The following is a 24,879-nucleotide window of genomic DNA, read 5'->3' on the forward strand; positions in this document are numbered from 1 at the left end:
TATTTTAACGCAACATATTGCAATATATTTTACTTCCATTTTTCATTAGACATCCGGATGCTCTAACGTAACATCTTTGTAATTTTGTCTAATGACTGTAAATGTTGTGTGCTAGCTGATGATGGCCAAGAAAGGCCGAAACCGGTACTAATGCAATAATTCGTTCACAATAAACAGTATTGATCGGTGGAACATTTTTCTTGTCTATTACACTTCAGGTCAAGTAGCGTTCTGACATTCCACGTGCCTATAATCTATCAGCTTCATTGTCCATATTGATAGTTTGAGCACACAACTATAAAGAATGAGAGTTTTCCACCTAATCAATACTTTATTATATAAGATGTCTAAAATATTTCAATCACATTAAAACACAGTACCGGTTTCGACCTGTTAATTAGGTCATCGTCAGCTGCTGATGAACCTGCGTATTCAGTAACGATTGTACAATGCAAAACATTACTTAGACTAAAGATGAATGCCACATATTCCATTAAAATATAATGCTATAATGTTAAAATATAAAACAGGGTAGAGTTCTCAAAGTCTAAAAAGTCCTTTGACATCCTTGTGTCACGTAAATGCCACATGTTCCATTAAAATATTATGCTATAATGCTAAAATCAGGGTACAGTTCTTAAAGTCTAAAAAGTCTCTGACATCATTGTGTCATGTTCAAATATCTTGTGCTATAAAGCCAACATTATATCAAACGGTTGTACAAGGTAAATTCAAAAGTGCATTGTTGGGCGGAAAAACGTTATATACAGTAGTATATGGGGCTCTGTTCTTGTTTTATAGGTACTTAGCTCATCCTCAGCCCATTATTCTGCTGATAAACATGCTTGATTTTATACTAAAACTTCTTGTTGAAATATAGTTGCTGTATATGAAGTATTGATATCAATAAAAGTAAGTGTGAGTGCTCCCCTCTTCATATGTGTGTTCCACTCAGATAAAGTCAAATGATCTATGAAAGAAAGAAAAAAGAAAGGTAGAAATTAGATTAACTAATAGAGTGTGCCTATTGAATGTGTTGTGAACTATCATGTGTGTGTGTTACTTACGTGCGAACTTGATGATATGTCATTGAGCATGGTCAGGAGCGTGCTGCACACTGTTCCATGTATGTTGTGTGGCTGTTGTAGCATTAAGACGGAGGGTTAGTGGGGAGGGGGAAGAAGCAGCTTGTGGAGGGAGTGGGGTGGAGTGGGGTCTGTCTTGTGGGGGTTTGTTTGTGTGTGTGGATTTGTGTTTACTGATTCTTTTTAAATACGTATCTTTTAGAATAGGAATTGCTGTGTTAAAAAGAATGTTTGCTTTATCTGTGATTTTGTTTAGGTTGAAGACCACTTAACATACAAAATCTATAGAAAACCTACACAAACATCCAATATAATAAAAATACATCCCACTCACCCTAACGCACACAAAAAAGCGGCATACTACAGTATGATATACAGAGCTTTCGATATACCACTATCTCAGGAAGAACTAAAAAAAAAAAGAACGAAAACTAATTCACGAAATAGCGAAGGAAAATGGATACAATAGAAACATGATAAATAAAATCATTCACAAAATAAAACATCAAACAAAATCCAAATTAAGTAGAAACAGCGAACCTAAGAAAGACTATGCACTTTTTACTTTTAACAACACCCACATCCACACCACAACTAATATTTTCAAAAGACATATTAAGAATAGCTTAAAAAACCACATGTAATAATGCTCCATTTTACATAATACTAAATCCGTTAATGAAAACAATAAATACATTCACTCAGGAGTGTACCGTATAAAATGCAATGACGTACCGGTAGAAGTTTTTCTATTCTCTACAACGAACATATCAATGCTATAAAACATAATAATTTTTCATCCATAGGGCAACATGTCGAAGATTATAAGCATAAATTCACTAATATCGAGAATGAGATGGAAATTTTAAATATGGATCCCACAGGCCCATTGCTCAATATAATGGAAGATTTCCACATCAGTATGGACCAGTATGCTAATCCTAACTTGTTCCACATTAATTACTTTCAAAAGACGGTCCAAAAATTTCCTGCTGAATACGTAGGCTATATTGTATACTGTAGTTATGTGTGAATGTGCAAGTGAATGCCTTGAGTAAATAGTTTCCAAAATAATTTTTTTTAATATATTTCTGTTATATGAATATCACATAGAGTAGCTAATATTGAATGAATTATGCTCATTTTATACATAAGATGTAAATCTTTTAGTCTATATTAAGTTTGAACATATATAATGTATTCAGTATCAAGCCACATAATGTGAGTAAATGTAAGAGAGGGCTAAGAGCCCTAACTTCGCCACAAATAAAGACATCAATAAATAAATAAAATATATGGAAGTTCAACTGTATCTCAGCTCTTTTCTTTGTAACCCTTTCTGTTTTTACTATTCATATTTATTGCCAAAATTAATATGAGAAAATAACATCACATGTCTTTCATTGCATATTTAGTGTCATCTGTGACCTTCAACTTGTGAATTTGTGTAATAGTTTTATTATAAATATTTAATTTAATATGGGAACATTTGTCATTTCAGTCAGTATCTTATCGATATGAGCAGAAAGTCACAGTGGATGTTAGTGACCCACGTGATAGCTATTTCAAAGGCCATAATATTGATGGACGCAACCTATTCCCAGCCACAGGATACCTGGTGAGTAATTAAACAATGACTGCAGTTGTTAGAAAGGAGCTATAAATCCTTGGGTGTAATACACAGTCTCCCTGTAAAATTTCAATAAAGAACAAAACATATTTTTGGATACTTTCACCAGAGCATATGACACTCACTGGCTTGATTTTAATTTTAAATTTATTTTTTTTTTTTCTTCTTCTTCTTCTTCTTCTTCTTCTTCTACTTTGTGAATGGGTCACTTTGGACCATGTGAAATCAATATTTGTTGGCTTTCCTTTTATTCAAGTTTTTTTAATTTTTTTTATTTTGCACCAACACAGATAGGTCTTTTGGCAATAATGGATAAGAAAGGGCTAGGAGTGGGAAGGAAGCAGCTGTGGCCTTATGTAAGGTACAACCCCCCAGCATTTGCCTGATGTGAAGATGGAAAACCATGGAAGACCATCTTCAGGGCTGTCGACAGTAGAGTTTGAACCTACTATCTCCCGAATGCAAGCTCACCGCTGTATGCCCATAACCGATGGCCAACTTGCTCGTTTCCCAGTATACTTTCATACACAATGAGTGGGCATGTTTCCATTGCTCCAGCTGTATGTCGTGGTATTTCTCTCTTCTTCCTCAAACCCCTGTGTTTATGTGATTTTCTGACTGCATCTTGGTGCTGTAGATTATTTGCTGATCCCAATTCTTGATGATCCTTTTCTGTTTGCTTGTACTGATCTGATGTAGTAATCTTGTTTTTGGGATTGAGTGGATTTTGTTTGATAGCATCTTTGGGTCCGTACCTTGAGTATCTTTTCATTCTTGATTCGATTTACTCATCTTGCCTTCAGTAATGCCACGTTTGAAAAGCTCCTATTCTCTTTCTTTCTGAGCTTGTTATTGTCCATATTCCACTTCCATACAATGCCACAATCCAGACAAACTCTTCAAAAACATCTTTCTAATTTCTATATCGATGTTCAAGGTGAGCAAGTGTTTCTTTTCTTAAAAAAAGACCTGCCTTGCCTTGTGCTAGTTTGCATTTTATTTCCTTCTTATTTCTTCCATCGTTAGTTATTCTGCTAAGTAACAATATTCATTACAATACTTGCTTTAGGACTTCACTTTGTAATATAATATTTCCTGCATCACCTGACTTTGTTTGACTGTACTCCATTACTTGCTTTTTGGATCTATTTATTCTTATCTTGTACTCCTTATCCAAGAATAGATATGTAAATTCAGGGATCTACAGACTCAAATATTCTCAATACAAGACAGCATACATTGGACAAACCAGGAGAAGTTTCCTAACACATTACCAAGAAAACATCAATGCAAAAAAGTATAGTAGATTTTCAACCATGAACACTCATAGGAGTGATTTTTACCATACCTTTACAGCAATAGACAGTACAGTAAATAAAGACGTTCTAATGAGCATTCTTGAAACAATTTATATAGAAATCATCGGCTGCAACTCGTATCTGAGTAAACATATTCTTCAGTAGTTTATATTTGCACACTCACAATGCTTCACGAATATGTTTCATATGACTTGGCATGAAACATATGTCCACACAGATCATATGGAATGGCTGGGGAAGGGCAGGGCTGAGCTTGACGGAGCTTCCATGCTTGTCATTTAGCCTCTTGTCATTTGTTCTTCTTCAAACACACTGGCTGATGTAGAAACAGTGTGGCACCATAGTGTATGATACTCAGCTAGCGTATCCCAGGATTGAATGTTAATTCCAGCTCTTTTCATAGTATGCTTCCACGAACCTGCTACGCAGGCGTAGCAGGGGGAGAGGTGATACTCCCACGTGGCGCGTCCCAGGTGATGGATAGGGGGGTCCTAACCGGCTTGCCGGCGGACTTGAGGGAATTAAAATACCTCTCGCTGACCAAACACACTACCCCCTGCGGGTGGGGGACACACATGTAGAATACACCCGCGGTATCCCCTGCCTGTCGTAAGAGGCGACTACAAGGGGCGACCAAGGGATGATTGAATTAGAATCATGAAACTAATTTTGATTCGTACCATCATGCGGGGAACACCATGGGTTGCAATGTACTTGCAAGTAGTATCACTAAATTGGTACGAAATAGGTTTGTGATTAGTTGCAGTAAAAAGCCTGGCCTGGTGGATTCCAGTACCCATGCGTTGTACCCATGTGAGCAACACCGCAGGTCTGGGTGTAGCCTGTGAGTTGTACCGCTATATGAGCGGCACCGTGGGTCAGCGTTGCCTGTGATTGGTACCGACTATGTGAGGAACACCACGGGAATACCAGCGCTTGTGACTAGTACACCTAGGTGAGGAACCTTACCGGTTTGCGTTGGCTATGAGTGGCGCCATTGTGTGAGAAACACCATAGGTCTGCGTTCCCTGTACGAATTGCAATACTTGTGAGTAGTACCATCTTGTGTGGACCACCGTGAGTCTTCACTACTTTTGATCAGTACCCCAAAATGACAAATACCATGGTTCTACTTTACTCGCGACATGTACCATTCTGTGGGGCCTTAGACATGAATTTAGTACCCATTCAGACATCAAGCATCATTGTGCTTTATAAATGGTCCCTTGGTCAGTAATACTCTAATTAACTCCCTTCTTTTTGAGTCTGATCCACTGTTTTTGTTCGTTTGTTTGTTTGTTTGTTTGTTTGTAGGGTTCATGTCCATCCATTCATTCTTCATGACATTTTTTAAATTTTGTTTTTGTCAGAGGATGAATTTGAATTTTTTGTTATTTCATTTCGTACCATTAGAGGCCGATGACCTCGATGTTAGGCCCCTTTAAACAACAAGCATCATCATCATCATCATAGTATGCTTTAGCTGATCATTGAAACACCTCAAAGGGGTTCCATGAACTCTTGTGCTGGAGCAATTCACCATACAGGAGTTGATGAGGAAGCCTCGTATCACTCATGCGACAGACATGCCCTATCCATCTGAGATGGTGGCCTCAATGCTTGCAGCATGCGCTTTCTCAAGAACTGCAAGATTGGTGACATGGTCCTCCCATTTGATTTTCAAGATGGATCTAAATTTTTGCAGATGAAAGCGCTCTAGCTTTTTGATATCCTGATGGTAGAGCGTCCAGTTTCACAAATAGAAATAGGTCAAAAGTTAAACCCTAATCTCGATATAAATAAAATTACAGATAACGTAAATATATTATTCGAAGAAACTTTAGATATAGCTTCACAAAGATTTAAAAAAATTAAAGAAGACACTAAAGAAGATAAAACCCTCCTACCAATTGCACGTTCCCCTACCATAGTAATACCCCTCCCACTCCCTCCGCATCTCCTCCCGTGCCTCTACCCAATCAGCTGCTCGATGCAATCAGACTGTTGCCAGCAATACAAGCCAAGACACATTCTAAAGGGACCCGTGGGGAATTGAGTATTTAACATTCTTTCGAATTTCCACTAAGTAACAACACATTTTACCACACTAAATTAATTCTTTTTTTTTTCTTCCCTCCTTCTTTTTAGACTCTTACAATAAATTAACATCAAACCACATTGGCGAATCCAAAATTCTACATCTATATTATGCAGTAATGCAATAATCGATAGGAGTTTCCCCAGCTGTCTGACTCGTTGGCTGAACGGTCAGCGTACTGGCCTTCGGTTCAGAGGGTCCCGGGTTCAATTCCTGGCCAGGTCAGGGATTTTAACCTCAATTGGTTAATTCCAATGGCACGGGGGCTGGGTGTTTGTGTTGCCTTCATCGTCATTTCATCCTCATCAAAACTCGTAGGTCGCCTGCGGGCGTCAAATAGAAAGACCTGCACCTGGCGAGCCGAATCCGTCCTGGGATATCCCAGCACTAAAAGCCATATGACATTTCATTTACTCCAGCTGGGTTTACAACCCCTTTACTGTTCAAATCAAATAAATTTGGACAGCTTAATGTATATTTTTATATAAATCATTAACTGAAGGAAATAAAATACTATATAAGACAAAAAACATTATCAGGAGGACATAGTACTCAGTTGCACGAAGAAGAAATAATACAATAACAGCAACACACAATGTTTTTAGAACTTTTAAAAATTCTGTCAATTTTATTTTAAACTAGCATGTACCTGTGGCTTCGCCAGCATTTATTAATTCAAACGTGTGAGATGTTTCTAAACCGTTTAATTAAATGCAAAAGAGAAACTATATTTAGTAACATACATCATTTTCACTTTTAGAATTGGTCATTTTCTATTATTTGAATATTTCACCCCCATCCGTAGGGGTGTCTTACCCTACAGTTTTCTTTCCTAAACAGTAAGTCATATGAGTGTCATGTTTGGTTGAGAACTATGCTTGAACATGCATATGTACATCCTTGATATGGGTCATTTTGAACATTCTTTTCACCCCTTCTAACCCCCGTCCCGTTTGAGAAGGAACTTTGGCTCAAACGGCATCCAGAGTGTCATAGTTCATCTCAGCTACACCAAAGACTATGAATCCGCCACTAATATCGTTCATTTTTTGGATTTTACATTTCACCCCTTTCTTTAGGGGTGCTAGGTTTTTTTTGCCCCTACAGTAATTTTTCCAGATAGTAAATTATATGTGTATCTAGTTTGGTTGAGAGCTGTGCTGAAACAAACACACACATTTACCCGTAATCTCTGTCATTTTCAACATTTTCTTTCTTCGCTCCTGAACTTGGACTTTTCATTTTTATATACCGTTTATAGAGGAGGAGGAGGTGGAAGTAGAAGAAGAAGGAAGAGGAGAAGGAGAAGAAGAAAGTTTTAAGAAACACATCATATTCTTCACATACTGTTCGTTAGGCAACTCACTGATCATTTAAAGATAAAAATTTCATGATGTTCCGTATTGAACTGTATCACAATTAAATTGAAATAAGAAATAATATAGTTCAACCTATTCAATACAAATAAATAAGAAATGTAGTGTTACATTTCTATTTAATTATAAGCAGAAGCGGTACCGGTTTCGACCCCAATCTCGGTCATCATCAGCCGAATAAAATGAAAAACAATAAGTGACTGACTTTCTACTTCTTCTAGATTTTACGATTTAAAATTGCACAGTGCCAGTCCCCATTAACATATTTTGCCTCTTCAACTGTTTTTGTGAAAGACTCACTCTTTAATTTCTTATTTACCTATGAATCGTTTTTGCATTTTATTCGGCTGCTGATGACCCAGATTGGGGTTGAAACCGGTACCGCTTCCGCTTACAATTAAATAGAAATGTAACACTACATTTCTTATTTATTTGTATTGAATAGGTTGAACTACATTATTTCTTATTTAAATTTTAACCCACTGATCAGACTTGTCATGCGGTTTACTTACCTTCCCCTATTTTCCTTTTTTCACCCTTCTCACCCCATGTGCTGAACTACCCATCAGATTTCGTTCAAACCATTTCCTAAACCCTCCCAGGAGTAATAAGAACAAATTGTGAAATTTTTAGTGAGATCGCTCCAGTAGTTTTTGAGTGCATTCGAGACATACATACAAACAAACATTTCATTTTTATATATATAGATATGTCTAATGTGATTTTTAAGCCTCTGTGGCTCAGGCGGCTGCATATCATCCTCTCACCGCTGGGTTTCGTGGTTCAAATCCCGGTCACTCCATGTGAGATTTGTTCTGGACGAAGTGGAGGCGGGACAGGCTTTTCTCCGGGTACTCTGGTTTTCCCTGTCATCTTTCATTCCAGCAACCCTCTCCACTATCATTTAATTTCATCTGTCAGTCATTAATCATCCCAGAGGAGTGCGACAGGCTACGGCAGCTGGCAAAATTCCTTTCCTCGCCGCAAGATGGGGCTTAATTCATTCCATCCCTGACCTGGTCAATGACTGGAAAACATATTGTAGGTTTTCTTTCCTAATGTGATTTTATATTGTACCAGGAAATGCCTACAGCCTGGAACATAATTTTGTTAAATGAATATTTGCAACAGGACGGCTCAAACGTGTATGTAGAGTGTGCAAGATAACAGTACAGCACGGAGCTGCGTGCAGCGAGTGAGACACGTCACCAGCTGCAAGCATGCAGATGATGCAACTATCATGTGAACTCTACCTGATTCTCTAGAATATTCTGGAAAGATTTTAATAACTTTTAAACCCTTTGAGATATCGAAAAATGACATATATCATCGTATAACTCATTATCTAAATGTCAACATGGTATAATTTCATGAAAATTGGCCCAGAGATTTTGGAGTTATTCAGCCACAAAGAAACTACATTTTTTTCACGGGAAGAAACAGCTGACCTCGACAATTCATATAAAAGGACAGGGTCCAGCAAGCTTTTTCAGTTGCAACTTGCAACTCACAGCTAACAGATCGTCATGCTGATCTCTGCGTACATGTCTACAAGAGTCGAACACGGCAATCTTATTGTGTGATACAATCTTCGTTGTACTTGTTAAAACTGCATGGTAGTTTGGAACTTAGAAAATTTTCAACATGAACTTGAACATTTTACAGTGCTATTTCAGAGCTTATAATATTTCAGCGATCCACATACTTAGTAATTTTGTGCTGAAAAGTGTACAATTTCACTTAACTTATTCTTGTGCTAATACTCAAATGTGATATACTTTGAACTGTCATAGTGATTAACTGAGTGAACATTAAGGGTATTTTACGACAATTTAGTTGAACACTAACTTTATTCAGTATAAACGATCCGTAATATATCTTCAATTTGTGTGCGACGAATATTTAGGAAAGTTTGAACTGAACCAAAATTGTGTCGCGAGTGAACTCCATTTTACATTTCGTATTATGATAGTCATTTGAACTTGTAATAGAACAGAATCCAAACATTTGTTATGCGTTGAACAAAACTTTGAATTACGTGTGTAAACAGTCTGAACTGTGTACGATAAACTGTGCTTATAATTAATCAAGCAATAATTACTTTTGATAGAAACTTAACATATTGCATTTGGTAAAAACGTGCCAATTCGACACACGTAACCTATGCACTCAGTTGAACTTTCTCATGTTCGTGATATTCATTAGTGACACCAGAAACCTTGACAGAGTATCTTTTTCATCGTATCAACCTGATTTTCAAGTCAACGTGGGATTTAACACGCTACGATGCGGGATTTAATGTGGTACATCATGGGATTTAACGTGGTACATCGCTGGAGATTGTACGTGGTACTATGGTGGACATTTAAAGATAAAAATTTCATAATGTTCCATATTGAAATGTATCACAATGAAAATTGAATTAATAAATAAGGTAGTTCAACCTATTCAATACAAATAAATATGAAATGTAGTATTACATTCCTATTTAATAACAAGCGGTACCGGTTTTGACCCTAATCTGGGTCATCATCAGCCGCATAAAATGAAAAAACAATGCATAGGTAAATAAGAAATTAAAGAGTGAGTTTTTCACAAAAATAGTTGAAGAGGCAAAATATGTTAATGGGGATTGGCACTGTGCAATTTTAAAATGTAAAATCTAGAAGAAGTAGAAAGTCAGTCACTTATAAGAAGTAAGGTGCGATATTCTGAAGAATAGCACAACACACGCAAATTTCAGCACTGTCTTATCATGTTTACAAGAAGAGATGAAAAGTTAAATAAGCCAGCAAATAAGGCGCGAAGGCACAATATAATTTAATGAATGTGAAGTCCCAAAATTGTTTAGAAGTCGAAGACGAGTCGCTTGATTATAGGGAATTGCTAGCTCTTGAAGATCAGCGCAACACACTCAATGTCCGGCACTGTGCTTTCAAATGCCGACGGGTGACGTAACTTTGTGAATAGCTTGATGAACCAGTCTGTAATTGTTTCGATTGCGAAAATGTGTGTGTATATATATATATATATATATATATATATGTGTATATATATATATATATAAAAGTTCCAAACTACTATGCAGTTTAACAAGTACGACGAAGATTGTATCACACGACAAGATTACCATGTTCGACTCTTGTAGACACGTACGCAGAGATCAGCATGACGATCTGTCAGCTGTGAGTTGCAAGTTGTAACTGGAAAAGCTTGCTGGACCCTGTCCTTTTATATGAATTGTCGAGGTCAGCTGTTTCTTCCCGTGAAAAAATGTAGTTTCTTTGTGGCTGATTAACTCCAAAATCTCTGGACCGATTTTCATGAAATTATACCATGTTGACATTTAGATAATGAGTTATACGATGATATATGTCATTTTTCGATATCTCAAAGGGTTTAAAAGTTATTAAAATCTTTCCAGAATATTCTAGAGAATCAGGTAGAGTTCACATGATAGTTTCACATGTTTCACCCCTTATTTACAGGACATCTTCAGCTGGGAAAGATAAATTACGTATTGTACCAGGAAAATTTGAAGGGAAAAAGATATGAGACTCGACTAAGGGGTGTTCAGTTCTTAGGAGCAGGCAGAGAGAAAGATATTCGCAGTGCGAAATAATAGATGGTACTTCTAAAATTCTAAGTTTATTCAACTGGTAAATAGCATGAGTAATTCCTCTATTATTTCAAATTTGAAAATAGCAAATTAAATTTAAAGCTCTTCTGCTGAATATAATGTTGCCTGGTTACAATAATACCATAAATTTTCAGTGAATGCTCGTAACAAGTGAAATTCAGAAGTAATTATTCCTTCATCAAGTTCATATAGTTCATCTTGAGGAAATAACGTTAAATTTGATGTTTGATGCTTTTACCAACAATATTACAACAGAATAAACTTATTTCTCAAAGACAGTGATTAAGACATTGAGTTCTTCATTTTAACGAATTATTATTACTGAGTAAAAGTCACTCACATAATATTTCCAAGTGTTGAACAGTACTTGTAAAATCAAACAACACTAGACTTTGCGACAAATTTAACTTCACGTTCTTTGATGTTTTCAAGTGTTAACTTTAAAAAAGAGACTGTGGGAATTTTGAAATGTGACTGGAGGGTTATTATTTTATTTTCATTTATAGTGAAGTGATATTTATTTTCATATCAAATTTAACGTTATTTCCTCAAGATGAACTATATGAACTTGATGAAGGAATAATTACTTCTGAATTTCACTTATTACGAGCATTCACTGAAAATTTATGATATTATTGTAACCAGGCAACATTATATTCAGCAGAAGAGCTTTAAATTTAATTTGCTATTTTCAAATTTGAAATAATAGAGGAATTATTCAAGCTATTTACCAGTTGAATAAACTTAGAATTTTAGAAGTACCATCTATTATTTCGCACTGCGAATATCTTTCTCTCTGCCTGCTCCTAAGAACTGAACACCCCTTAGTCGAGTCTCATATCCTTTTCCCTTCAAACTTTCCTGGTACAATATGTAATTTATCTTTCCCAGCTGAAGATGTCCTGTAAATAAGGGGTGAAACATGTAGGCCTGCTTGTGAACAAACCAGTGTTTTCTTGGTAAGACAAAATAATATATGTATTGAAAGGTGGTATTCTCTCAATTTTAATTACATTCCACTTAGTCAAGAAGCATGCAACCATTCCTCATCTCTTTGCGGACATCTTCTCTACAAACTGACGTATTAAAAAAAGAAGATTGCAATATTAGCCCTGAAAAGATTGATCTCCACCTTCAGGAATCACTGCTACTGAAAAGCAACAACAAAAACAAACCATGATGAACACTCAAAATGTTAACCAACTAAAAGTTTAACACGTGAGAGGTCGCGCCGATTTTAGAACGCGAAATATCGCGCAAAGGCAAATCTCACGCTCACTATTTTCAGAACCTGCTATTTTGCCTTTGCAGTGAATGCCCTGATAAAAACATAAGTATGTATCCTGTTTAATTGCCTTTCAAGTAGTACTAATATAATTACTCAGTAAAAATATTTTCTCAATATAAAAAAAATAATTTATATTTTGCAAAATCTGGTAAAAATATGTGAGTTTTTAAACATCGCGAAAGGTTGCACATGAGCAAATTGCCTCAATGTGTGTATTTGGTCATTTCAATTAATGATTTGGTCACAATTCAAGTACAAAATGTATTCTTGAAATGAAGTACAAAATTTAAAAGAAAATACTGTACAAAATTACAAAAACTAAATTTTGTAGAATAATTCTTTTTAATACTGGATAACAATTCTAGTCAATGTCCATGACTTCATCTGCACATCTTGTACAGGTTGCTTTGTTGGTGTATTCTTTACAAATCGGAATTCGGCAGGAACTGCATGTTGCTGTTGTCTTCTTATTTCTTCCTTCGAGGATAAATTCCATACTAAGGGTATTGTCACCCTGTAAGACGTTCTGCAGGTTTTTCTTGGATTGGTTCCAGTTTGAATACTTAAATTACATTTTATTTTCACTTGTCATGCAATATTGTATTGTGGGTCTGATCTTTTCCTGGCTTGATCAAGAAGCAGATGCTGCCCCAAATTCGTCAGAAATGATTGGCAAGAGAGAACCTTTCTGTGTTCAAATGTCTGAGTGTTCGCTTTGTAAATTACATAGACACTTATTCCCCCAACATTCAGCATGAAGAAGAACATTGTCAATAGACACTGGTTTGATATTCTTCACTAAAAACCACCAAAAACCTGAACTTCACTCTTAAAAATGCAGAGTCATGTAAAAATGCACTACGCGAAGGGTCGCACGAAGGCAATTATTGCAGCAGATGTGAGAGTGAAATAAAACTTAAATTACTCCGGAATGCAACAGGCAATACACCGTCGATAGTCAAAATCAGGTTTGTGAGAGAGAGGGGAGAGATGAAATAAGTGCCCTAAACCTGCCACTGGTAGCAACAAAATTATTAACAAATATAAAAAATTGCGGCAAACTGCCGTGGACGCAACCCCTCGCGTGTTAAGCATTGGGAAGAACAAACAAGTTTCAAATCAGTCAGACCGATCTCGATAGCTGCAGTCGCTTAAGTGCAGCCAGTATCCAGTATTCGGGAGATAGTAGGTTCGAACCCCACTGTTGGCAGCCCTGAAGATGGTTTTCCCTGGTTTCCCATTTTCACACCAGGCAAATTCTTGGGCTGTACCTTAATTAAGGCCACAGCCACTTTCTTCCCAGTCCTAGCCCTTTTCTCTCCCATCTTCGCCATAAGACATATCTGCGTCAGTGCGACGTAAAGCCAATAGCAAATCAGTCAGTGTGGGAAGAGGAGACCAAGACATTTTCTGCATCTTCATACTCTGCTGTCTTCAAATGGATCAATCCTATTTCTTCTACATGAACATCAATTTCACCATCAAATTTGTTAAGTATACTTTATCTCATAGGCAATCCAGGATTCTGGAAAATGTAGGCTGAATGAATCCTAATTGTACGTAAAAATGATTATGCGGGGGCGATTCAAAAAGTTACACTTGCTCACTGCGAGAGCACGCTGTGTGTGCAGACCGTGGCCAATGCGGAGCAAGTTACAGTAACTGCTAACACGTCCAATAGGAAAGTTGGTGTGTTTTCCCGTCGTGTTTTGTGTGCAGAACGGGCTAGGCTCAATGGCACGTCAACAGAATGTTCGCTCCAAGTAGGAGGTGCGTGCAATGATCAGATCTCTTTGGGCTAAATGGCTCAATTGCATGGACATTTATCGTGAAATCACTGCTGTATATGGTGAGCGTGCAATTTCTTGCCCAGGTATTGTAAAGTGGTGTAAGCAATTTGACACGGGACGCACAGACCTTACAGACGAATATCTCAAAGGCAGGCCCGCAACGTCCAGTACCATTGCAAATATTGACCGTGTGGATGGGATCATTAGAGAGAATCGGCGCATAACACTGCAGAAAATTGCCAGTATGCTGAACATTTTGTATGGCAGTGTGTACTCCATTGTTCACCAGCACCTTGGATTTCATAAACTGTGTCAAAAATGGGTTCACTGATGTTCACAAGTGACATCGTTTCCAATCGTCACTGGCATTTTTGCAACGGTATTCTGTGGAGGGCAACGAGTTTCTAAGGCAAATCATCACAGGAGATGAAGCGTGGGTCCACCACTTCACTTCCGAAACAAAGAGAACATTGATGATAGAAGCCCAAGGTCCAACCTTCAGCAGGAACCGCAATGATGACATTGTTCTTTGATTTGAGCTGCCTCTGTGGATCAGTGGTAGAGTGTTGGCCTCTGGATCCCAAGATAGCGGGTTCAAACCCGGCAGAGGTGGTCGGATTTTTGAAGGGCGGAAAAAATGTCCATTCGACACTCCATGTCGTATGAGTTCAGCATGTAAAAGATCTCTGGTGACACATTTGGTGTTTACCCGACAAAATTAATTAAATCTCAGCCATAGACACGCAAGAGAGTTTCGGTTTACTCGGTCTGCCATCTAGTGGGCCTAGAGTAAAACGAAACATCAAAATTGATGAGCAGACAGCCAGATGGCATCAAATTGAAATGTCTGCACACAGTAGCTGAGGCCATACGATGATTATTATTATTATTATTATTATTATTATTATTATTATTATTATTATTATTATTATTATTATTATTGTTGTCCGACTCGTTGGATGAATGGTCAGAGTACTGGCCTTCGGTTCAGAGGGTCCCGGGTTTGATTCCCGGCCGGGTCGGGGATTTTAATCGCTTCTGATTAATTCTTCTGGCTCGGGGACTGGGTGTATATGTCCGTCCCAACACTCTCCTCATCATATTCACACAACATACTACACTACCAACCACCACAGAAACACGCAATAGTGCTTACATCCCTCCATAGAGGGTTGGCGTCAGGAAGGGCATCCGGCCGTAAAAACAGGGCCAAATCCACATGTGCGACGCAGTTCGCACCCGCGACCCCACAGGTGTGGGAAAAGCGGCAGGAAAAGAAAAAGAAAGATTATTATTATTATTATTATTATTATTATTATTATTATTATTATTATTATTATTATTATTATTATTATTATTATTATTTGACATGGAATGTATGGTGCACATGGAATTTATGCCGAAAGGCATGACAATCAACTCAGCTTCATATTGTCAAACGTTGAACCAGTTGCGTGAGGCAATTAAAGAAAAGCAGCGGAGAAAATTGAGTGCTGGTGTGATTTTGTTGCACGATAACGCAACACCTCACACGGCCCGCAAAACGTCTGAACTGCTGCAGCAATTCAAGTGGGAGGTATGGCAGCATCCTCCATACAGTCCTACAATCTCTTGGGGACTATGTGGAAAAGTGAACTTATGTATGTTGTCGTAGCCGTGTTGCCTATGTGTAGGGGTTTCATAAATGGCCATAACTTGGAAGTGTAACTTACTTTTTGATTTGCCCTCGTACCTCATGTGGTCATTAGAGACTTGATCATTGTGATATGGAATGCTTGTGCTACTCAGGTATCAGTAGATACAACAGTGTGTAATGTTTTTATTTGTTTCAGTACTTGGCATGGGAAATGTTGGCTCAATTGAATGGCAGTGCTGCAAACCTCTTCAATGTCCACTTTAAGCATGTCAGGTTCAACAGAGCTACACATATTCCACAGGAAGGTAAGAATACAACACCAGACCTGCCTTGATAGCCAGTCATGCTTTATTGTTAGACTTCATTGGTTTGGTACTGTACCAAACCACAGTGACCACTGATAGTTCGTCTTAGTTTTTTTTCTGTTACCTTGTTTAAGGTAAGGACATGTGATCAGAGGCATCTGTCTGCAACCTAGTTCTTCATTGACTAGAATATTGTGCAGCTCATTTAAATGATAGAGACCTGAATATAAGATGGTCAATTTCTTATGTACTAATATACTAAGTGAGTTGGCCGTGCAGATAGGGGCGCGCAGCTGTGAGCTTACATTCGGGAGATAGTGGGTTCAAACCCCACTGTTGGCAGCTCTGAAGATGGTTTTCAGTGGTTTCCTATTTTCACACCAGGCAAATGGTGGGACTGTACCTTAATTAAGGCCACAGCCACTTCCTTCCCACTCCTAGCCCTTTCCTATTCCATCATCGCAATAAGACCTGTGTCGGTGCGACATAAAGCAACTTGTAAAAAAAAAAAAAAAAAACCTCCTATTAAGGATTCACTTGTGAAATTTTCCCTACTGTTTTTTAAAAACTCTGAACCAACCGCTGAGGGTTTGATTGTTTCTGCTTGTCTTTTAGCCCGCCTGGTGGTCATGATAATTAAGGCATAAAGTCCTTATGGTCTGACACTGTGTTTAGCAGGTTTAAGTCCCATTGATGGAAAAAATTGTTCATTGTCAGTATGTTGGCTGACAGAATAGGAGAGGTGGTGATCAGACAGGTCCATACAGCGAGATTCACGGGAAACTTTAGCCATTGGCTGCGAGGTGGGTGACATCTCTGCTAGGACATGAGTGTGCTATATACGAACGATGAGACGTGGTGGTAGCTCCATCTCACATAATAATACACAACTTACTTAGACACAAATTAAAATTGTAATGATATGATACTGCCCCCATTTTTCCCGAGCTAAGCCCAGCCATCGAGCGAGGAATCCCAAGGTGGACCGTTCGATCGTTGGCTATCACTTTCTAGAGGCATTTAAGGGTTGTTAAGGATTGATGACCAAGCAGGATAAAAAGAAATATTAAAACAACACTCTGACATTTATTCACATAAGCAGACAAATAACAAAATATTCTTGATGATATTTTCCTTTTTACATAACAGAGCTTTCATAATATCGGATTTCTTCCTCGATTTAGAGTGACACGTGTTCATATCTCCAGCTCTACTGTGCTGTAAATGAAACCAAAGAAGTAATTAGGCCACTTGCCTTTTTAAACCAAACATTTGACTGAAAGAATTAAATAAACATGTGTTCAAAGTTTCACCAATTTAAAGTAATCTCAACACGTGGTTTTTACGGTGTACACAACTGAATTAGTCATTTACAGTATTTAATGTTGATCAATGACACCAACATGAACTTCAGTAGCAAAGGAAAACTGTTTCCAAAATTCTCAAAATTAATTAATTATTATCTTGATTATTATTATTATTATTATTATTTTGTCATACAGTTAACCTGTTCCATTGTCACACGATCGTGTTCTTATTAATTCTCCACCGCATCATTTACCTAATGTTCATCATTAGCATTTCAGAGTAATGATTTTTAATTAATTATTAATGACTTATTTTCACAATGTTTTAAAGCAATCATGCGGCTGACAAATTTCTACCTTTGATCTTTGCATTTCATTTCTATTCAAATTAATCTTAAAGTATTTCAGATTTTTAGAAATTTACATTACCAACGTGTGAGCTAGTTAAATAAATTCCGTTTACAAATCGAGTGCCTTCACAAAGTAACGAGATGATCTTTCCTTTTAAATCTCGCTAATAAAAAAAATTAAATTCCTTCCTAGTCTTCCTTGACTTAATTTAATTAAACTTTCCCTTAAGGGCATGAAATTATTTCTTAAGGCAACACACAACGACGAATGTGATCCGCGTCACAGCGAGTGCGCGACCAGATCAAAATTAAATGAAATCAACATGGCACAAGAGAAATATACACATTTACACACACACATTCACACTAGGGAAACACGTTTTTATGTACACTATTTACATCGAATCCTGATTTGGCAATTTTATTTTATGATTTTTATCGATGGTCGGGACGCGTAATGTCTCGCAGAATAATCCGTGTACAGAAATTCTCCTACATTAATGGAGGCTAGTGATCGAAGTCATGGGTATCACTTGGTAGAAACACATTTCACATATCAGCGCAAGTTCATCTAATTCATGAGATTATAATGGAAGATTCTAGTAAAATCCATAAGCACTACCATCATGTGGGCTACAGGTTGAATTTACCGCAAGCGTGAGCCTTACTCGCATTATTTTTACTTCCTACCTGCGAAATACACTCGCAAACACGTGCTCCACTAATTATAATCTATCTTGCGCTCCAAATACACAAGAATAAATCAATATCACCACTAATTCATCATTTACTCAATTATGCAACAAATATCCCTCAGGATAGGCCATATTCCAGACCCTTCATGAACAGAGCACATTTCATCTCACATTTAGGAACTCTACAGTAGTTTTATGGCTCACGAGCGTTTACATCTGTTTTACCCGATCTTTAGTCAATATTATTATTATTTAAGTGATTATTACATCTACTGATTCTCCTGGAATGTCGTAAAATTAGATGACTTCATCATAAAAACAACAAGTGATTTTAAAAGACACTAGATTCGACCCTATTCACTCAAAATGTACACGCAAATTTTCCGTCCGGTAACTTTCAATATTACAAAGAAAGTAGATTTATCGTGTGGTCAGTGATTATTAAAGTTAAGCTCCTTAAGCATGGGAAGTCATTCAAAGACAACCTACATGTCTACTCTAATAGATTCCAAAATTTCATTCACACGTACCTAGTCTACCACGACACCTTAAGAAGTAGGAAAATGAAATATTTCTAACTACAGCAAACTGATAGATCTACGACTTAAGAAGAAAGACCTCTAGTTGTACAAAAGATAAGACAGATAAATTAAATTAAAAAGGTACTCAAGTTTTTGTAGAGTTCGATTCCCGTCGACAGTCAGTTACTTCAGCATACTCCGGCCAGTCTCCTTCCCATTACCAGAGACGCCTTACATTTTTACAGCTCCATGGAGGCTCTGCGATGGATGTCCCTCGATGAAATGATGTTGGTAATTGCGGAATTCTTCATCTTGAGATGTTCAATTCCAAGACGTCTTCCGTTGATTGCTGGTCACAAGCTGTAACTGAGATGACAAAATTAAGTATTTTGCACAAGCACACGCAGAATATAAACAGCTCGTCTACACTGTCACACTTAACTTGGCTCCTAGGCGTTTTTATTCCACAGAATTCAGTAATTATCAGACTAAATTCTGGTAGAACGGGCGTCGACTTGACTTGAAAATTTTCCTTCCACGTGGTCCGGTAATGTGATGTCTCACACAGCGAACAAGCATTAAGAAGAGCATAAAGAGCATTAAGAGAGCGATTCACTCGAAGCAAGGCCTTTTATCTAATTAGCCCAGGGAGGTGTGTTCTTCAGCGAGAACGGTAATTGGCTGATGATCCCCTTTAATTTGCGCAGACTATTCCAGAAACAAGCTGGGTCGCGCGTGCGAAGGCAGTCACGTGGTTTGCTATAACCTTGGCACAATCTCGCCGATGACGTATCGCACCCCTCTGCATGACAAAAAAAACTCGTTCTCGGCTCGCCACGACTTCCCAAGTGATGTGTTGCGGCTTCAAGCAGACAATAAAATTTTTGCTTTCCACTTGTTAAAATATTCGTAAGATCGCCAATTTTCACGGGGACATCTCTCCCTTGGTTGGAATATAATTTCGTTTGTAGATGAAATTATAACATGACAGTGTCCATTACTATTGTTCCGGAAAATTGGCCGTTGAATCACCTGGTAATAACTTAATTGAGCTCGTGACAGGTGTGAGGCTCGGAGTTCTTCGTTCCGCTCCTGGCATCCAGTAGCCTAGTCTCTCCATACAGGGTGTTCCTCAAGTTTTATTTCCATCTTCAGTAACTTATTTTTTCTCTTTTAACAGATGGTTACACGGTGTCAGCTAGTGGTGTAGGTGTTCGGTAGAGTCCATGCGTCGACCTGTATCGCACTTCCTTCTTGAAGTTTGCTGATCTTGCCTTCAGGATTCGTTCTATCTCTTCTCATTGGGGATGAGGTCTTTTCTTAATGGCACCTTGGCTGTGCTCCTGACTCGAGTTGTTATGTTGGCTTCCCCGAGCCTTGGCCTCTTGGTATTGAAGGCTTTCCGCCCCCACGATATCAGGGTTGGTATCCTGGGTTTGGATTGCTCTTCGCCATCGTTCGTTTTCCTGCGTCGAGTTTTGAAGGTCCTTTAGATATTTCTCCTTTTCTTCTTCTCGCCAGTCTCTCCTTCCTCTTGAGTGGCGGAAGTCCTGGTTTCGCTTCCAGCTTCTTCGGTAATCTGAGTATGGACGCTTCCTCTCGTTACGTCTGGAATATTCCCAGTTTCTAATGGGTCTATTTCTGCGTACGGGCGATCGATCACGAGGTGAATCTTGCCCTCCAGGGTTACGTTTCCACGTTCTCCCTTGGTTGACTGATTTCGATTCTTCCTCCTTATTCGTTGTTACCTGATGGATCTGAGGTTCCGAGTTCCGTCCCTGACGAACTGGTTCCTTGGACGTCATGTCTAATTGTCTTAGTAACGCCTCAGCCTGGATTGCAGATTGCGTATTTGAGGCTATCATGATCCTCTGCACATCTGGTGGTAACTGTCGTGTGATCAACTTAACCAACTCAGGTTCTGATGGTGGTGAGTCTAGTTCCCTTAATTTTCTTAATTGACTGGATAGGAAGTCCGCATATCTCGTGGGCGTAGATGATGCATATTTTCTGGCGTATAACTCCGTCCTAAGGTTGTATTGGACGTCGCTATTCCAGTACTTCTCCAGGAATGCTTTCTTGAAACTTTCGAAATCGTCAAACGAAAATCGAAATGCGACAAACCAGGTATGAACTGAGTCTTCCAGGAATTTTTCGGTGACTCTTAGCTGCCTTTCTGGTGGAATTTTCGCGTCGCGAAAGTAATCCTGCAGTTCCCGAATGAAGCCTTTCGGAGTCACGTTTCCTCTAACGTTATTGAATTTCTTGGGCTGGTCTTCATGAAGACGAATTATATTTACTATTTGCGTCTGGCCGGTTGTATTCATTTGAGACGCGTTTACTGTCGGCTCTGAAGAAATGTCAATTGTATTCGCAGCGCCTGTCCCTGCAGTTGCAAGTGGAGTTGACGTCTGACACGTGCCGGTTACACGTTGCTCCAGTAACGCCTGCTTCTCTAGCAATGAGTTAGTGACCTTGCTAGTGTTTTCGTTCTGGATTTTCAGGAGATGCATTTCATGTACAAGCTCCTTGATTCCATCCGTGTACTCCTTTCGAATCCCTTCGGTTTCAGTTTTTGACTCAGTCGTGACCTTGTGTATGGCATTCATCAGGGTGGTTTTGATCGTTTTTATTTCGCCCCAACTATCCTCAAGCGACTCGTGGATATAATCCATCCGTTCTGAGCTATCGACTTGGGATGTCTCGATTTTGTCGAGAATGCCCTTTTCGACTTGTTGTAGCTTTTCGTTTAATCCAATGAATTTCTTCGCCCAAGCCGTTTTCGTAACCTTAAGGTCCTCTGAATTTGTGTCAATCTTTTCCTCAATATTCAGGAATGATTGTTCAACTTCGCCCTTGTATTTGTCGATTCCAGTTAATATGTCCTGCTGAACGTTCGCCAGTCGTTCACTGAATTCATTGGACATGCCCGCCATAGACTTGGCAATGTTTTCGTTTACCTCCTTTTTCATGGTAGCGAAATCATTTTTGACTATTACGAGCTCGCTCTGCATTGAGGCTAGCTTGCCGTTAAAAAGTTTAATGTCTGAACATATTTTTCCTAAACCTTCTTCAGTTTGGTTTTTAATGTCCGTCAACTTTTCTTCAATAGCTTCCCCGAGAGATTTTTCGAGGTTTATTTGTGCGTCACTGAGATCACTAAGTCCTTTTTCTAAGTGTACCTGAGTGTCACTAAGTTTCCTCTCTAAGTTTTTCTCTAAGTTCACCTGACTATTGTTGAGTTCAGAGAGTCCTTTCTCTAAGTTTTTCTCTAAGTTTGCCTGATTTCCACTAAGTTTTTCCTCTAAGTGAGCCTGATTTTCACTAAGGTCATTAAGTTTTTTCTCTAAGTTTTTCTCTAGGTTAGCTTGACTAATGTTCAAGTTGGCATTGATCCTCTCCTCCATAGCCAACAACATCTGCCTTAAGTCCTCCATAGTTACAATTATTCATTAAATGGCTATTCTGGTACTGGAAGGATTCTGATCGGAATACTGAAATATTGGGAATCGAACTCCATCAAATTTATGAAGGCACCGATTTGTCGATATCATGAAAGTTCCAAATTTTCACCAATATCGGTCGCAATTATGAATCTAACTTTAATTAATTATCATCGCAGCAAATTCAAATTTCTAATTACCAGCAAGAATTTGTTTTTAACAATATTCATACAAGTTACATTTAACATGTGCTTATGTTAGCCACAAGAATTTGGGCGAATAAATGTGTCAGAGTCAGCCTAATTTACTTGGTCATCTGATCTTGTCAATGTCATAAACACTGGACAGCACAAGATCATTTTCGAGCTTGGATAAGCCAATCTCGAGCCCCACGCTTGGATTAAGCCATCTTAAATGCCCCCATTTTTCCCGAGCTAAGCCCAGCCATCGAGCGAGGAATCCCAAGGTGGACCGTTCGATCGTTGGCTATCACTTTCTAGAGGCATTTAAGGGTTGTTAAGGATTGATGACCAAGCAGGATAAAAAGAAATATTAAAACAACACTCTGACATTTATTCACATAAGCAGACAAATAACAAAATATTCTTGATGATATTTTCCTTTTTACATAACAGAGCTTTCATAATATCGGATTTCTTCCTCGATTTAGAGTGACACGTGTTCATATCTCCAGCTCTACTGTGCTGTAAATGAAACCAAAGAAGTAATTAGGCCACTTGCCTTTTTAAACCAAACATTTGACTGAAAGAATTAAATAAACATGTGTTCAAAGTTTCACCAATTTAAAGTAATCTCAACACGTGGTTTTTACGGTGTACACAACTGAATTAGTCATTTACAGTATTTAATGTTGATCAATGACACCAACATGAACTTCAGTAGCAAAGGAAAACTGTTTCCAAAATTCTCAAAATTAATTAATTATTATCTTGATTATTATTATTATTATTATTATTTTGTCATACAGTTAACCTGTTCCATTGTCACACGATCGTGTTCTTATTAATTCTCCACCGCATCATTTACCTAATGTTCATCATTAGCATTTCAGAGTAATGATTTTTAATTAATTATTAATGACTTATTTTCACAATGTTTTAAAGCAATCATGCGGCTGACAAATTTCTACCTTTGATCTTTGCATTTCATTTCTATTCAAATTAATCTTAAAGTATTTCAGATTTTTAGAAATTTACATTACCAACGTGTGAGCTAGTTAAATAAATTCCGTTTACAAATCGAGTGCCTTCACAAAGTAACGAGATGATCTTTCCTTTTAAATCTCGCTAATAAAAAAAATTAAATTCCTTCCTAGTCTTCCTTGACTTAATTTAATTAAACTTTCCCTTAAGGGCATGAAATTATTTCTTAAGGCAACACACAACGACGAATGTGATCCGCGTCACAGCGAGTGCGCGACCAGATCAAAATTAAATGAAATCAACATGGCACAAGAGAAATATACACATTTACACACACACATTCACACTAGGGAAACACGTTTTTATGTACACTATTTACATCGAATCCTGATTTGGCAATTTTATTTTATGATTTTTATCGATGGTCGGGACGCGTAATGTCTCGCAGAATAATCCGTGTACAGAAATTCTCCTACATTAATGGAGGCTAGTGATCGAAGTCATGGGTATCACTTGGTAGAAACACATTTCACATATCAGCGCAAGTTCATCTAATTCATGAGATTATAATGGAAGATTCTAGTAAAATCCATAAGCACTACCATCATGTGGGCTACAGGTTGAATTTACCGCAAGCGTGAGCCTTACTCGCATTATTTTTACTTCCTACCTGCGAAATACACTCGCAAACACGTGCTCCACTAATTATAATCTATCTTGCGCTCCAAATACACAAGAATAAATCAATATCACCACTAATTCATCATTTACTCAATTATGCAACAAATATCCCTCAGGATAGGCCATATTCCAGACCCTTCATGAACAGAGCACATTTCATCTCACATTTAGGAACTCTACAGTAGTTTTATGGCTCACGAGCGTTTACATCTGTTTTACCCGATCTTTAGTCAATATTATTATTATTTAAGTGATTATTACATCTACTGATTCTCCTGGAATGTCGTAAAATTAGATGACTTCATCATAAAAACAACAAGTGATTTTAAAAGACACTAGATTCGACCCTATTCACTCAAAATGTACACGCAAATTTTCCGTCCGGTAACTTTCAATATTACAAAGAAAGTAGATTTATCGTGTGGTCAGTGATTATTAAAGTTAAGCTCCTTAAGCATGGGAAGTCATTCAAAGACAACCTACATGTCTACTCTAATAGATTCCAAAATTTCATTCACACGTACCTAGTCTACCACGACACCTTAAGAAGTA

The 24,879-nt window shown here is 37.9% G+C and overlaps 1 protein-coding gene across 1 annotated transcript in view; it reads left to right on the forward strand.

The window, feature by feature from the left end:
* The window catches only part of LOC136883498 (fatty acid synthase), a 703,772-nt gene that overhangs the window by 295,716 nt on the left and 383,177 nt on the right, over nt 1-24,879 (forward strand). The window contains exons 15-16 of the mRNA XM_067155848.2: nt 2,587-2,703; nt 16,059-16,167. Coding sequence (XP_067011949.2) covers nt 2,587-2,703; nt 16,059-16,167 — 226 coding nt within the window. The remainder of the gene's footprint in view (nt 1-2,586; nt 2,704-16,058; nt 16,168-24,879) is intronic.

This window comes from Anabrus simplex, chromosome 11 (assembly GCF_040414725.1).
Source record: "Anabrus simplex isolate iqAnaSimp1 chromosome 11, ASM4041472v1, whole genome shotgun sequence".
Classification (NCBI taxonomy): Eukaryota; Metazoa; Arthropoda; class Insecta; order Orthoptera; family Tettigoniidae; genus Anabrus; species Anabrus simplex.